General features: G+C 36.6%; 1 protein-coding gene across 1 annotated transcript in view; it reads left to right on the top strand.

Moving 5' to 3' along the window:
• The window catches only part of LOC131819718 (phospholipid-transporting ATPase ABCA3-like), a 136,409-nt gene that overhangs the window by 86,684 nt on the left and 34,293 nt on the right, over positions 1 to 15,432 (top strand). The window contains exons 23-24 of the mRNA XM_059155003.1: positions 2,442 to 2,612; positions 4,808 to 4,986. Coding sequence (XP_059010986.1) covers positions 2,442 to 2,612; positions 4,808 to 4,986 — 350 coding nt within the window. The remainder of the gene's footprint in view (positions 1 to 2,441; positions 2,613 to 4,807; positions 4,987 to 15,432) is intronic.

Here is a 15,432-nt window from a genome sequence, read left to right as displayed (position 1 = left end):
CAAAACTAACACCACAATAGGACACAGAAAGGAAATTTGTAAAGATTGATTTGGCACTGAAATGAAGAATAATAATTTCCCTTTGGAATTTTTAAACACATGCAACTATTCATACTGGCTTGTGTCCTAAAATCAGAGAACCAACGTAAGCTGAAAAATATAACCTGATCATTTATTTTAAGTAATCTTGGTTGGTTGTGCCCTCAGGTGAATGGCAAAGGGACACATAATTCCTTGACTTCAAAGTATTCCCATAGTTATATTTGCTGGAGAACTTAAGATCGAATAAAGGAACAAAGGAAGGAAAAGAGGAAAAAACCAAGGTCTGAAGAGCAAGTGTTAGTAGAAACCATAAATTGTAGAATCAGAATCAGACCTCCAAAAGTAAGATTTGGGATTTTTAGAATGATATAAAATATGTATGCCTAAAATATTTAAATTGTAACAGAGTCTTAGGAATATGAGCAAATAATAGAATATAAATGATAGAACATATAACAAATAATAGAACATGTATCATATATGTTATATATGCATACAAATATGTGTTTAAATTATTAATATGTATAATATGTGTATTTCATAAATTGTAAAAGAGTGTCTCAGGAATATATGTATATAGTATATATATAACATATATCATGGAATATATAATAAATAATAGAAATATATACATTTATGCATATGCTATATATGTACATGTATGTTTTATATATGTATTATACACACACACACACACACACAGAGAACAAGTAGATTTGGAAAAGATCCAAAAAGAATCCTGAGAAATGTTAAGATTTAATAATAATTTAAATTAAGAACTCAATGGATAGAAGTGACACCATATAGATGGGTATTGTTTTTTTATCCATTCCGTCACCCTATGTCTTTTGATTGGAGCATTTAGCCCATTTACATTGAAACTAATTACTGAAAGATATGTATTCATTGCCATTTTATTACTTGCTTTGTGGTTGTTTCTGAAGTTTTCCCCTGATCTTTTCTTGTCTTTCATGTTTTGTTTATTTTCTTTAGTGATATATTTAGAGTTCTTTTCTTCATTGTTTACAAATTTATTTGTGGTTTTCGACTTGTGGTTACCATTAGGTTTGTATATGACAAGTCCTGCATATAGCAGTCTATATTAAGTCGATGGTCATGTAAGTTTGAACCCATACTTTTCTCCTCTCCGTTTTATGTGTATGTGTTATATTTTATATTTTTTGTGAAATTAAATACAATTAAAATTTAGTTCCACGGCTACAGTGGGCACATTTCAAGTGCTCAGTAGCCAGTTGTGTGTATTGGTACAGCTATAGAGCTATTCCGTATTCATAAAAAGATAGTGCTGGTATATATTGTGCCATTTTTGGTATATGTTTAATTGGCTAATATCCTGGAATTTTCAATCTGGATCAATTACTTGACACTAGACACAGTCACCATGGGTTGGACACTTAAGTTTTGCTCTTGGCCATCTCTCTTTGCCCAAAGTGTCTTATATGAAATTTCTGTTTAGACTAGATTTTATCTTCTTTGTAAATACTGAATTCATAAAAAAATAAAAATAAAAAAAATACTGAATTCATGATCAAGATTCTATAATGTCAATTCATAAATTAAGCATGTTTATATTATCAGGAATTTAGTCTCTAATAATTGTTCATATTAAATACATTCTTGAACAATTATCACATGATCTCCCTGATATGAGGGAGAGGCAACGTGGGGGGCTTAGGGGTTAGGAAAGGAATAAATGAAACAAGATGGGATTGGGAGGAAGACAAGCCATAAGAGACTCTTAGTCTCACAAAACAAACTGAGGGTTGTCGGTGGGGAGGGGGAAAAGGGAGAGGTTGGTTGGGTTATGGACATTGGGGAAGATATGTGCTATGGTAAGTGCTGTGAAGTGTAAACCTGGTGATTCACAGACCTGTACCCCTGGGGCTAATAATATATTATATGTTAATTAAAAAAAATTTAAAAAATACATTCTTGAGACAGATAGTAATTATCTATAAGCTGGTTCCTTGAAGATTTTTCTACTCTCAAACATGTCATAATTTCCCTAATTGCTCCCTGCTATTGAATTATAGGGTTTATCTCCAACTTCTACTTTATTGCCTTTCTTGATCGATTAGGATTAGATATAAAAAATAGTAGTGGTTTCCTATCCATATCAGGTGTCAGGAAGTCTTATCACATGGACACCCACTTCACCAAAGAGACTTTTCAGAACTCTGCAGTATCAACACAAAATGTGTCACTGGGTATCAATTGGAACAACTTATTGGGAAGTAATTAGTGTTCTTCAAATATAATAATCTGTTGTTGTTGTTTTTTTTAATTCCCTGAGCTTGCTTTGACCATCCTTGGTGGATTTGTTGTCCTGGAGAAAGTTAATTTCCTATAACGAAATCTAATCTTATCATCTTTTTTAGAAGTTCAACATAAGATGTCAAAAACCACCAGAGCCTTCATACTTAATTCATTACTGCTCTTTCCCAATTACAACCTTGCGAAGTGTATCAGTGACTATTTTACTTTCCATCTGATAAAGAAATGGTGCTCTGGAAATAAGCCTCCTATCTACCTTAATTGTAGTAAAGAAAGTAAGTATTATTAACCTTAAACATAAAATTGCCAGTAATTTTTCCAGCAAAAATGGGTTAACAGAATTGCAATACAGGATAAGCAAGTTAGAGCAAATCATAGGCAAGTCTCACAAGCATTGTTTTAGAGAGGAGTATTATTCAGGAAGAGAGAGGAAGCTGGGACAGACACTTGGAAAAAGAAAAAAAAAAGTCCATTGGAGAGAAGCAAGAGTTTAGGGTGATGACTTTCTAGTTGGCTGAGTTGCAGGAGTAGTCAGTTTCTCATAGGAGATACAGTGTACATTTTTGTTGTTGTTGGGTCCTGTCATGGATGATTCTTTTCTATTGAAGAGTCTTCTTTTGGATCTATAATTGACAATTCTTCTTGTCATTAACAAGTCTTAGGGTGTGAGAATTCCCCCTGCTGGCCTCCCCACTCCACTTTAGAGAAGCTTCCCTTTATTAATCTTCACAGTATTCTTGGCATCCCAAAATCTAAGAAATTAGTCTCAGGCTTAACCCATGAGACATGTGGGGAATCAGACCTTATTTCAAAGGAGGGAGTCAGGACCCATGTTCAATACATAGGGTCGTCTTGCAAGACTAGGGGGGAAACCTTTGGAAATTAATAAAACCTCAGAAGCAAAGCCAAGGTAAGTTTAAAGTAGTCATCAGATATAAAAAGAGCTACTAATAATCATCTAGTAACTACATACATTATTTTAAATTGCCACAGCTTCAAGTTCTCAGTTTTTACACTCATTTCAAGGAAGAGGAATATGTGCCCTCTGCCACTCAGCTTTTATGGTCCAGAACTGGGATTCACTGTTTATGTTCCCTCATTGCATAATGCATTTCATCTTTGGAAAAGAACCTCCAGGGGAAGAATTTGTATTATATTTACTTTTCCTATTTTCCACCACCTTCACCACTCATAATCACCCACACTTACCTGCCCACAACTTATTTGAAGGAATGGATGAAATCCATTCTCCAGTGTTTAATATAGTATCTGCATGTAGAGGAATTCAACTGTTTATCGGTTTTTGTTTTTGTTTTTTAATTGTTGTTGTTGTCATTTTAGATAAATAGGTAAAGTTCAGGATGTGATAATTTGGGTGATAAAGAGATGTACAGTAAAGAAAAAGTACAGCAAAGAAAAAAAAACAAAGAAAAGTAAGAGAAAGGCAAACAGTACTGCAGATTTTTTGAAAAGGGTAAACATTCATGTTAACTCTAGAAATCCTCATGGTAGTGCTGTATCATTTAGTAGGTAATTTTGAAAATACCTTACTTTGGTGAGAGTGGGCAGAGTGAGAAGGAATACTTAGTAAGCCAGATCTTACCTAGAACTGTAGTCAATGACCTCAAGAGAGAAGCTCAGTATTCAGAACTATAAATTGTATGATAATAAATTTTAGGGGATGAAGTGAGGTAGAAAGAAATGGAAGAGAAACATTTCAGGTAAAATATAGTTACATGGAAAGTTAGATATTATTGAGTCTCCATAGGAGCAGGGAATATTTTGCACAATGTAGAAGTGTTCCAGTTTCTCTATATCCTCTCCAACAATTGTTATTTTTCCATTTTTTAAAAATTATATAGCCTTTCTAATAGGTATGAAGTTGTATCGGATTATTGTTTCAATTTGCATATCTCTAATGTTACCAGTGATGATGAGCATCTTTTTGTTACCTGTTATCCATTCATGTATTTTTTTCATAGAAATTCAAGTATATAGTTTTCTTGTAACAGAAATTCTATGTCTTTTATCCAACTTTCTTCTCAAAGCTCAAGAAATATCACTAATGGTCATTTTTACCTTTTAAAGCAAAGTGTTATCTTTTATACGAGTATTTGTGCTTTAATACTTTCTTCTAATTATTAACTTAAGATTTCAGATGTCTGAAAGGATTTGGGGCTTATTTTTTATAGCATCCAATAATAAGCATATCAGTAAATATATTAATATATGCTTACTTGATTATTATATATTATATTCATGAAATTAACCTTCAAAATTCATTGTTGAAAAGTTATTTGGGTAGTAGGATAACCACTTTTCACACTCCAAATAGTTTACTTGTCCCAATTAGCCCAATACTTCATTCCATCTTTTATTTCTTCTTTATTGTTTTTTAGTCCTTGTTTATGGTGTATTAAGATCGCTCTCTTTCAATCCACCTTCCCCCCCCTACCCCCACCATTTTCAGGAACTGCAAAGAACATTTATTCTTTGGAAGAGAAAATGATTGGAAAGTACATGATTATAATGAGTATCACAGGCTATATTTGCCTTCTCTTCATTTTCTTTTTGGACACTACTTTGTGGAAGATAAGAACATTTTTCAATCAATATATTTACTTTGGTATCTATAAGACATTCAGGAAGGTGAGTAATTATGCATGAGCCTTAACTCCAAGCAGAATCTTTATTAAAAAAAAAAAAAAAAAAAAGTGGGGGGGAGGGTGCTTGGGTGGCCCAGTTGGTTAAGCCTCTGCCTTTGGCTCAGGTCATGATCTCAGAGTCCTGGTTCAAGCCCCACATCGGGCTTCCTGCTAGTGGAGAGTCTGTTTCTCACTCTCCCTTTGCCTCTCCCCAGTTTGTACTCACATCTGTCTTGCTCACTGTCTCTCAAATAAATAAATCTTTAAAAAAAAAAAAAAAAAAGAAAGAAAGAAAGAAAGAAAAGAAAGAATAACTCCAAGCAACTGGAACATTAAACCTAAAAATCATGTATACCTATACATGACTATTTCAGTTACTGGTAAAAGAAAAATCAGTGTTCACAGAAATGTATTCTTTTTTTAAAAATTTATTTATTTGTTTGAGAAAGAGTGTGTGTGAGTTGGGGATATGGGGGCAGAGAGAGAATCCTGAAGCACACTCCCTGCTGAGCTCAGAGTGCAGAGCCCAGCAGGGGACTGGCTTGGTCCTAGGAGTCTGAGATCATGACCTGAGCTGAAACCAAGAGTAGCTGCTTAACTGACTGAGCCACACAGGTGCCCCAGAAACATATTTTCTTAAATAAAATCTGATGAGTTCTAGAACATAAGTGAGGTTCGGTGGGGTGAGTTCCGGAGCCGATGACTAGGAAAGAATTCTTGAGACATCTTTGGTGCAAAATGGTGGTTTATTAAAGGGGACAGGACTCCTGGGCAGGTGGAGATGCTGCTGCCCTGGGTTGTGAGGGAGGGCAGGCTAAGTACCCCGTGGTTGGGGGAAGGTGAGGGAAAGGGAGGTTTCAACAGAGCTTTCATATGCTAAAGAGGACCTCGGAGGTGCCGAGTTGCCGGGATCAATGCTGTCTTTTGGCAAGCCATTAACATCAAGATAGTTGGGAGATTCCTATCTTGCAGGATTGGGATCTCTGCAAGTCAACTATTTGTTTCTCCTTTAAGGTGGTCAGCGGTACCTTAGAATTGTTACGCATATTACTGAGGGGAGCAGGTGGAGAGGGAGTGCAAGATGCCAGCTTTTGCTTTGTCCTCAGCCAGCCTTCTGCTCCCTCATCAAAATCCACTGAGGTTTAGCTTACCTACAATAAAATGCATTTGTTTTTATTGATTATTTCAAAGAACCAAATTTTTCTTTACTAATTTTCTTTTTTATTGCTTTCTCTTTCATTGATATTTTTGAGCTTTATTTAAAATTTTTTCTTCCTGCTGCTTGCTTTTGGGTTACTTCTTCCTACCTTCCTTATGAGAAGAATGAAACTACAGGTTTTAGGTCTTTCTTCTGTAATAACATAAACATTTAAAGCAAAACATTTCCCTGCAAATAGTCTTCTAACTCTATCCTGAAAAAAATTTGATTACTTCTATTTTCATTATCATTCAAATGTTTAAGTATTTTTAAATTTAAATTTTTTAAATTTTTTATAAATGTATGATGTATTTTTAGCCCCAGGGGTACAGGTCTGTGAATTGCCAGGTTTACACACTTCACAGCACTCAACATAGCACATACCTTCCCCAATGTCCATAACCACATCACCCTCTCCTGAATCCCTCCCAACCCCCCAACCCCTGGCAACCCTCAGTTTGTTTTGTGAGATTAAGAGTCACTTATGGTTTGTCTCCCTCCCAATCCCATCTTGTTTCATTTATTCTTTTCCTAGCCTCCAAACCCCCCACGTTGCATCTCTGCTTCCTCATATCAAGGAGATCATATGATAGTTGTGTTTCTCTGATTGACTTATTTCACTAAGCATAATACCCTCTAGTTCCATACACGTCATCACAAATGGCAAGATTTCATTTCTTTTGATGGCTGCATAGTATTCCATTGTATATATATATACACCACTTCTTCTTTATCCATTCATCTGTTGATGGACATCTAGGTTCCTTCCATAGTTTGGCTATTGTGGACATTGCTGCTATAAACATTGGGGTGCACGTGCCCCTTCAGATCACTACATTTGTATCTTTAGGGTAAATACCCAGTAGTTCAATTCCTGGGTCATAGGGTAGCTCTAGTTTCAACTTTTTGAGGAACATCCATGCTGTTTTCCAGAGTGGCTGCACCAGCGTACATTCCCACCAACAGTGTAGGAGACTTTGCCTTTCTCTGCATTCTCGCCCGCATCTGTCATTTCCTGACTTGTTAATTTTAGCCATCCTGACTGGCATGAGGTGGTATCTCATTGTGGTTTTGATTTGTATTTCCCTGATGCCGAGTGATATGGAGCACTTTTTCATGTGTCTGTTGGCCATCTGGATGTCTTCTTTGCAGAAATGTCTGTTCATGTCCTCTGCCCATTTCTTGATTGGATTATTTGTTCTTTGGGTGTTGAGTTTGCTAAGTTCTTTCTAGATTTTGGACACCAGCCCTTTATCTGATATGACATTTGCAAATATCTTCTCCCATTCTGTCAGTTGTCGTTTGGTTTTGTTAACTGTTTGCTTTGCTGTGCAAAAGCTTTTGATCTTGATGAAATCCCAATAGTTCATTTTTGCCCTTGCTTCCCTTGCCTTTGGCAATGTTCCTAGGAAGAAGTTGAGGTGGCTGAGGTCGAAGAGGTTGCTGCCTGCATTTTCCTCAAGGATTTTGATGGATTCCTTTCTCACATTGAGGTCCTTCATCCATTTTCAGTCTATTTTCGTGTGGGGTGTAAGGAAATGGTCCAGTTTCATTTTTCTGCATGTGTCTGTCCAATTTTCCCAACACCATTTGTTGAAGAGGCTGTCTTTTTTCCATTGGACATTCTTTCCTGCTTTGTCAAAGATTAGTTGACCATAGAATTGAGGGCCCATTTCTGGGCTCTCTATTTTGTTCCATTGTTCTGTGTGTTTTTGTGCCAGTACCACACTGTCTTGATGATGACAGCTTTGTAATAGAGCTTGAAGTCTGGAATTGTGATGCCACCAACTTTGGCTTTGTTTTTCAATATTCTTTTCACTATTTGAGGTCTTTTCTGGTTCCATATAAATTTTAGGATTATTTGTTCCATTTCATTGAAAAAAAATGGATGGTATTTTCATAGGGATTGCGTTAAATGTGTAGATTGCTTTAGGTAGCATAGACATTTTCACAATATTTGTTCTTCCAATCCAGAAGCATGGAACCTTTTTCCATTTCTCTGAGTCTTCCTCAATTTCTTTCATGAGTATATTTTTCTGAGTATAGATTCTTTGCCTCTTTGGTTAGGTTTATTCCTAGGTATCTTATGGCTTTGGGTGCAATTGTAAATGGGATTGACTCCTTAATTTCTCTTTCTTCTGTCTTGTTGTTGGTGTAGAGAAATGCAACTGATATCTGTGCATTGATTTTATATCCTGACACTTTACTGAATTCCTGTACAAGTTCTAGCAGATTTGGAGTGGAGTCTTTTGGGTTTTCCACATATAGTATCATATCATCTGCAAAGAGTGATAGTTCGACTTCTTCTTTGCCGATTTGGATGCCTTTAATTTCTTTTTGTTGTCTGATTGCTGAGGCTAGGACTTCTAGCTTTCAGTTTTTCTCCATTGAGAATGATATTGCGGTGGGTTTTTCATAGATGGCTTTGATCATATTGAGGTATGTGCCCTCTATCCCTACACTTTAAAGAGTTTTGATCAGGCAGGGATGCTATACTTTGTCAAATGCTTTTTCAGCATCTATTGAGAGTATCATATGGTTCTTGTTCTTTCTTTTATTAATGTATTGTATCACATTGACTGATTTGCAGATGTTGAACCAACCTTGCAGCCCTGGAATAAATCCCACTTGGTCGTGGTGAATAATGCTTTTAATGTACTGTTGGATCCTATGACTAGTATTTTGGTGAGAATTTTTGCATCTGTGTTCATCAAGGATTTTGGTCTGCAATTCTCTTTTTTTTTTTTTTTTTAAGATTTTATTTATTTATTTGACAGAGAGAAATCACAAGTAGATGGAGAGGCAGGCAGAGAGAGAGAGAGAGGGAAGCAGGCTCCCTGCCGAGCAGAGAGCCCGATGCGGGACTCGATCCCAGGACCCTGAGATCATGACCTGAGCCGAAGGCAGCGGCTTAACCCACTGAGCCACCCAGGCGCCCATGCAATTCTCTTTTTTGATGGGATCCTTGTCTGGTTTTGGCATCAAGGTGATGCTGGCCTTCCATTTCTATTTTTTGAAACAGTTTCAGGAGAATAGGAATTAATTCTTCTTTAAATGTTTGGTAGAATTCCCCTGGGAAGCTGTCTGGCCCTGGGCTTTTGTTTGTTTGGAGACAAATGTTTAAGTATTTTTTAAATTTCCTGTATGATTTCTTTTTTTTGATTTATGGATTACTTAAAAGTTAAATAAATTTCAAAATATTTGGGAAGTTTCTAGATATATTAATTATTATTGATTTCTAGTTTAATTCCTTCATAGTCAAAAAACGCACTCTATAGTCAATCCTTTTAAATTAATTCATAATTGCTCTATGGCTCAGCATGCAATCAATCTTGGTGATATGCCATATGCATGTGAAATAAATGTGTCTTTTGTATTTGTTAGTTATAATGTTCTATAAATATCAATTAGGTTATGATGATTGATGGGATTGCTTACATCACCTAGTTTCTAACTGATATTTTTGTTAGATTTATCTTTCAATTGCTGAGAAAAGAATGTAAAATCTCCAATCCTAGTTATAGGTTTGTTTCTTTTTCCCTTTAGTTCTGTCACTTTTATTTTTTTTTTTAAGATTTATTTATTTATTTGACAAAGAGAAAAATCACAAGTGGGCAGAGGCAGGCAGATAGAGAGGGAGAAGCAGGCTCCCCGCTGAGCAAGGAGCCCAACTTGGGGCTGAGATCATGATCTGAGCCGAAGGCAGAGGCTTTAACCCACTGAGACACCTAGGCACCCCAGTTCTGTCATTTTTAAAAATATATATTTGAATATCTATCATTAAGCTAATAAACATTTATTATTATATGTCTTTCTGATTAATTGAATTATGGAGTATCACGGGTAATGACATATGTCTCTGATAACATTCTTTGTCTTAATGTCCATTTCCTGTGACATTAATGGGCACCTTCACTCTTGTACAGTTTCTCATGGTATGTCATTTTACATATATTTATTTTGGGTTTTTTTAATCTTCATTTTATTTTATTTTTTTCAGTGTTTCAAGCTTCATTGTTTATGCAACACACCCAGTGCCCCATGCAATATGTGCCCTCCTTAATACACACGACCAGGCTCACTCATCCCCCAACTTCCCTCATCTCTGTAACCCTCAGTTTGTTTCTCAGAATCAAGTTTCTCCTCTTTTGTCTCTCCCTCCAATTTACCCCAATTCACTTTTCCTTTCCTTCTCCCAGTGTCCTCCATTTTATTCCTTAAGTGAAACCATATGATAATTGACTTTCTCTGCTTGACTTATTTCACTCAGCATAATCTCCTCCCGTCTCATCCATGTTGATACAAAAGTTGGGTATTGGGGTGCCTGGGTGGCTCAGTGGGTTTAAAGCCTCTGCATTCAGCTCTGGTTGTGATCCTAGGGTATTGGGATGGAGCCCCAAATTGGGCCCTCTGCTCAGCAGAGAGCCTGCTTTCCCTGTCCACCACCCCCCCCCCCGGCCTCCCTGCTGCTCTGCCTACTTGAGCTCTCTGTCTGTCAAATAAACAAAATCTTAAAAAAAAAAAAAAAGTTGGGTATTCATTCTTTCTGATGGCTCCATAATATTCCATTATATATGTGGACCACATCTTCTTTATCCACTCATCTGTTGAAGGGCATCTTCGGTCTTTCCAGAGTTTGGTGATTGTAGCCATTGCTGCTATGAACATTTGGGATACATATGGGCCTTCTTTTCACTACATCTGTATCTTTGGGGTAAATTTTAGTAGTGCAGTTGCAGGGCCATAGGGTAGCTCTATTTTTAATTTTTTGAGGAATCTCCACACTGTTTTCCAAAGTACCTGCACCAACTTGCATTCCCACCAACAGTGTAAGAGGGTTGCCCTTTCTCCACATCCTCTCTAACACTTGTTGTTTCCTGTCCTGCTGATTTTTGGCCATTCTAACTGGTGTAATGTGGTGTATCTCAATCTGTTTTTTTTTTTTTAAGATTTTATTTATTTATATGACAGACAGAGATTACAAGTAGGCAGAGAGAGGCAGGCCTAGAGAGAGAGGAAGGGAAGCAGGTTCCCTGCTGAGCAGAGAGCCTGAGGTGGGGCTTGATTCCAGGACCCTGGGATCAAGACCTGAGCCAAAGGCAGAGGCTTTAAACCCACTGAGCTGCCTAGGCATCCCAATACCCAACTTTAACCCAGGCGTCCCTCAATGTGGTTTTGATTTTGAATTTCCCTGACTGCTAGTGATGATGAACATTTTTTCATTTGTCTGTTAGCCATTTGTATGTCTTCTTTGGAGAAGTGTCTGTTCATGTCTTCTGCCCATTTTTTGACATGATTGTCTGTTTTGTGTGTGTTGAGTTTGAGGAGTTCTTTTTTTTTTTTTTTTTTTTTTTAAGATTTTATTTATTTATTTGACAGAGAGAAATCACAAGTAGTTGGAGAGGCAGGCAGAGAGAGAGAGAGGAGGAAGCAGGCTCCCTGAGATCATGACCTGAGCCGAACACAGTGGCTTAACCCAGTGAGCCACCCAGGCGCCCAAGTTTGAGGAGTTCTTTATAGTTCTTGGGTATCAGCCTTTTACCTGTAGTGCCATTTGTGAATATCTTTTATTTATTTTTTTTTTTAAGATTTATTTATTTATTTATTTCACAGAGGTCACAAGTAGGCAGAGAGGCAGGCAGAGAGAGAGAAAGAAGCAGGTTCTCCACGAAGCAGAGAGCCTGATTTGGGGCTCGATCCCAGGACCCTGGGATCATGACTCAAGCCTTCACCCACTAAGCCACCCAGGCGCCCCTGAATATCTTCTTACATATATTTATTTTCAAAATTCTGTCTTTTTTTAAAGATTTTATTTATTTATTTGACAGATGGAGATTACAAGTAGGCAAAGAAGCAGGGAGAGTGAGAGGATGAAGCAGGCTCCCAGCTGAGCAGAGAGTCTGATGTAGGGCTCGATCCCAGGACCCTGGGAACATGACCTGAGCTGAAGGCAGAGGCTTTAACCTACTGAGCCACCCAGCCATTTCAGTGCAGCCATCTGCACTCACTGCCTGTTGTGGGCTATGCTCACTCTCTGTGGTATTAGTGGGATCCAAGCAGGGCCAGCTCTAAGAGGCATGTCTGCCAGGGATCGCGAGAGTGAGGCAGTGGTTTTAGCAAAATTTTAGCTGGGCTACTAGTCCTATACCAGATCCCCTGAAGCACTCCAGCAGATGAGGGCTGTAGGCCATGGCAGCAGAGGGGGTGAGGCTGAGCCAGCAATGGCTGGACACCTCTGGGTCTCGTGCATGAAGGTGGCTCTGGGAGCATGGCTCAGTCCCAAGTTGGATGTGCGCAGTGCACTGCCACAACTGTGTACCAGACAGTTGTGTAGGAGTACACGTGCCAACAAAATTTGCCCTGAGCCCAGCGCCAATGCTAAGCCCATGATTTCTCCTGAGGACTCACTTACTCCGAGCCCGTTAGCCTTGGCGCTGGGCTCAGGGCATATTTATGAGTGTGTACTCTGGTTTCTCTTCAGATTGCATACATCTTTAACCTTTTACAAATATTTATGGGTGCAAAACCATTACAATCTCATCATACTCGAAATATAGAATATTTCCATCATATCAGAAATTGTCCTTTGCAAGGAGCTTACCTTGCAAAGGTTTACCCCTTTAGTATTCTTCTGAGGTTCAGAATATCTATAGTAATGGCCCTTTATTTATTCTTCATACTGGTAATTTGTTTTCTTCATACTGGTAATTTGTTTATTTTTTTATTGATCAGTTATACTAAAGGTTATTGAATTTTGCAGATATTTTAATTAACCTACTTTTGTTTTCATTGATTTTTTCTTCCATTATTTGTTTCTAATATCATTGAGTTCACTCTTGTCATTATAATATCTTTCTGCTTATTACAGATTTACTTGTATTATTTGACTTTTATTTCTAGTTTCTTCTGGTAGAAGTTTGGACCACTGAGACTTTATTCTTTCTTTTTTTTAATTTTTATTCTTTTTAATGTAAATATTTTATGATATAAATCTCTCTAATCACTGCTTTAGGTGCAGCTCATAAGTTTTGAAATATCATGTTTTCATTTCATTCTCTTCAAAACATATTCTAATATCTTCTGTGATTCCTTTTTTGATGCATAAGTTATTTATAAAGTGTTGCTTAATTTCTAAATATTTAAAAATTTTATAGGTATTGTTCTGCTGTTGATTTCTTTTTTTATTATTATTATTTCTGGAGTACATATTCTTCTGTCTCCATGAATTTATGAAGAGTTGTTTCATGGCTCAAAATATGCCCTATCTTGGTGAATGTTCCTTGTGTACTTGAAAGAATGCATATTCTGCTCTTCTTGGATTCAGTGTTCTTTAATTGTTAACTAGATAAAGTTGTTTAATAATATTCAATTTTTCTATATTCTTATTTTTTCCTCAACCTATTATACCAATTTTCAAGAGATTAAAGATTCTAAGTATGACAGTGGATTTGCCTATTTCTCCTCCTTTATTTATTTGTTTACTTACTTACTTGTTTATTTACTTATTTTTATTTTTTGGTTTTAGCCTTATCTGTTCATAACCTAAAATATTAGGCACACATGCACTTAGGATCTTTATATCCTCTTGATGAATTGACCATCAGTCATTATGTAATTACTTTTTGAAAAATCTCTGGTGATATTCCTTGTTCTATAATATATCCTGTCTGATGTTACTCTGCCAGTTTTTTCATGTATACATTTTGCATGATGTCTCTTTTTAATCATTTGACCTTTAACCTGTATTATTATTATATTTGAAATGTTTCATTTTTTTTAAAGATTTTATTTATTTATTTGACAAACAGAGATCACAAATAGGCAGAGAGGCAGGCACAGAGAGAGAGGAGGACTTGGGACTTGATTCCAGGGCCCTGGGATCAAGACCTGAGCCAAAGGCAGAGGCTTTAACCCACTGAGCCACCCAGGCACCCCTGAAATGAGTTTTTTATAGAGAGCATAATTTACTTAGTCTTTTATTCAATCTGATAATCTCTACATTTTAATAGAATTTAGACTATATTGAATGTAACTTTTTTTTTTTTTAGATATTATTTATTTATTTGCAGAGAGATAGAGTACAGGCAGGCAGAGTGGAAGAGCAGGCTCCCTCTAGACCAAGGAGCCCTATGTAGGACTCGATCCCAGGATGCTGGGATCATGACCTGAGCTGAAGGCAGCCGCTTAACCGACTGAGCCACCCAGGCATCCCTTGAATGTAACTTTTTATATGGTTGGGTTTAAGTTTATCATTTTGCTTTTTATTTTCTTTCACATCTATACTTTAGTTTTTCTCTTTTCATGTCTTATTTTGGATTAGCAGTACCTTGTGATTCATTTGCATTTCCACTACTAATTGATGAGCTGAGCCTCTTGGTTATAACAATATAATTTCTTCCAATTCATGTGTACAGAATATCTTTTCCTTTGTGTCTGTTTTAATTTCTTTAATTGTCTTATAGTTCTCAGTTCACAAGAATTTTGCCTCCATGTTTAAATTTATTCCTAGGCATTTTATTCTTTATAATGTAGTTGTAAATGGGATTGACTTTATTCTTTCTAATGTAGTTGTAAATGGGATTGTTTTCATGATTTCCCTTTCTGATAGACCATTATTAGTGTATAGAAATGCAACAAATTTTTGTACATTGATTTTGTAACCAAAACTTTAATGAATTTATTAGTTCTCCTTCTTATGATTTTATACTCTTTTGAACTTCTCTTTTGTTCATATTTTATTTTCCTAATTTCATTAAATTGTCTATTTGTATTCTCTTATGGCTCACTGAGATTGTTTAAAACAATTATTTTGGGGGCGCCTGGGTGGCTCAGTGGGTTAAAGCCTCTGCTTTCGGCTCAGGTCATGATCCCAGGGTCCTGGGATCGAGCCCCACATCGGGCTCTGCTCAATAGGGAGCCTGCTTCCTCCTCTCTCTCTGCCTGCCTCTCTGCCTACTTGTGATCTCTGTCTGTCAAATAAATAAATAAATCTTTAAAAAAAAAAAAAAAAAAAAAACAATTATTTTGAATTATTTTGTCAGGTAGTTTTAAAATCTATATTTCTTTGGGGTAAGTTACATGAAATTCCCTGTGTTCCTTTAGTGGTGTCATGTTTCATGTTCAAAATTATTTTTTGCTTTTCCTTGATTTTTGTGTGTGTTCCTTGTAGCCTCATATATACATCTGTGCATTTGTAGGAACAGTCACCTCTTCCAGGCTTTATAGACTGGGAAAAGACAGGTCTATGAAGGT

The sequence above is a fragment of the Mustela lutreola genome, chromosome 17 (assembly GCF_030435805.1).
Source record: "Mustela lutreola isolate mMusLut2 chromosome 17, mMusLut2.pri, whole genome shotgun sequence".
Lineage (NCBI taxonomy): Eukaryota > Metazoa > Chordata > Mammalia > Carnivora > Mustelidae > Mustela > Mustela lutreola.
This window is presented reverse-complemented; position numbering and strand designations above follow the sequence as displayed.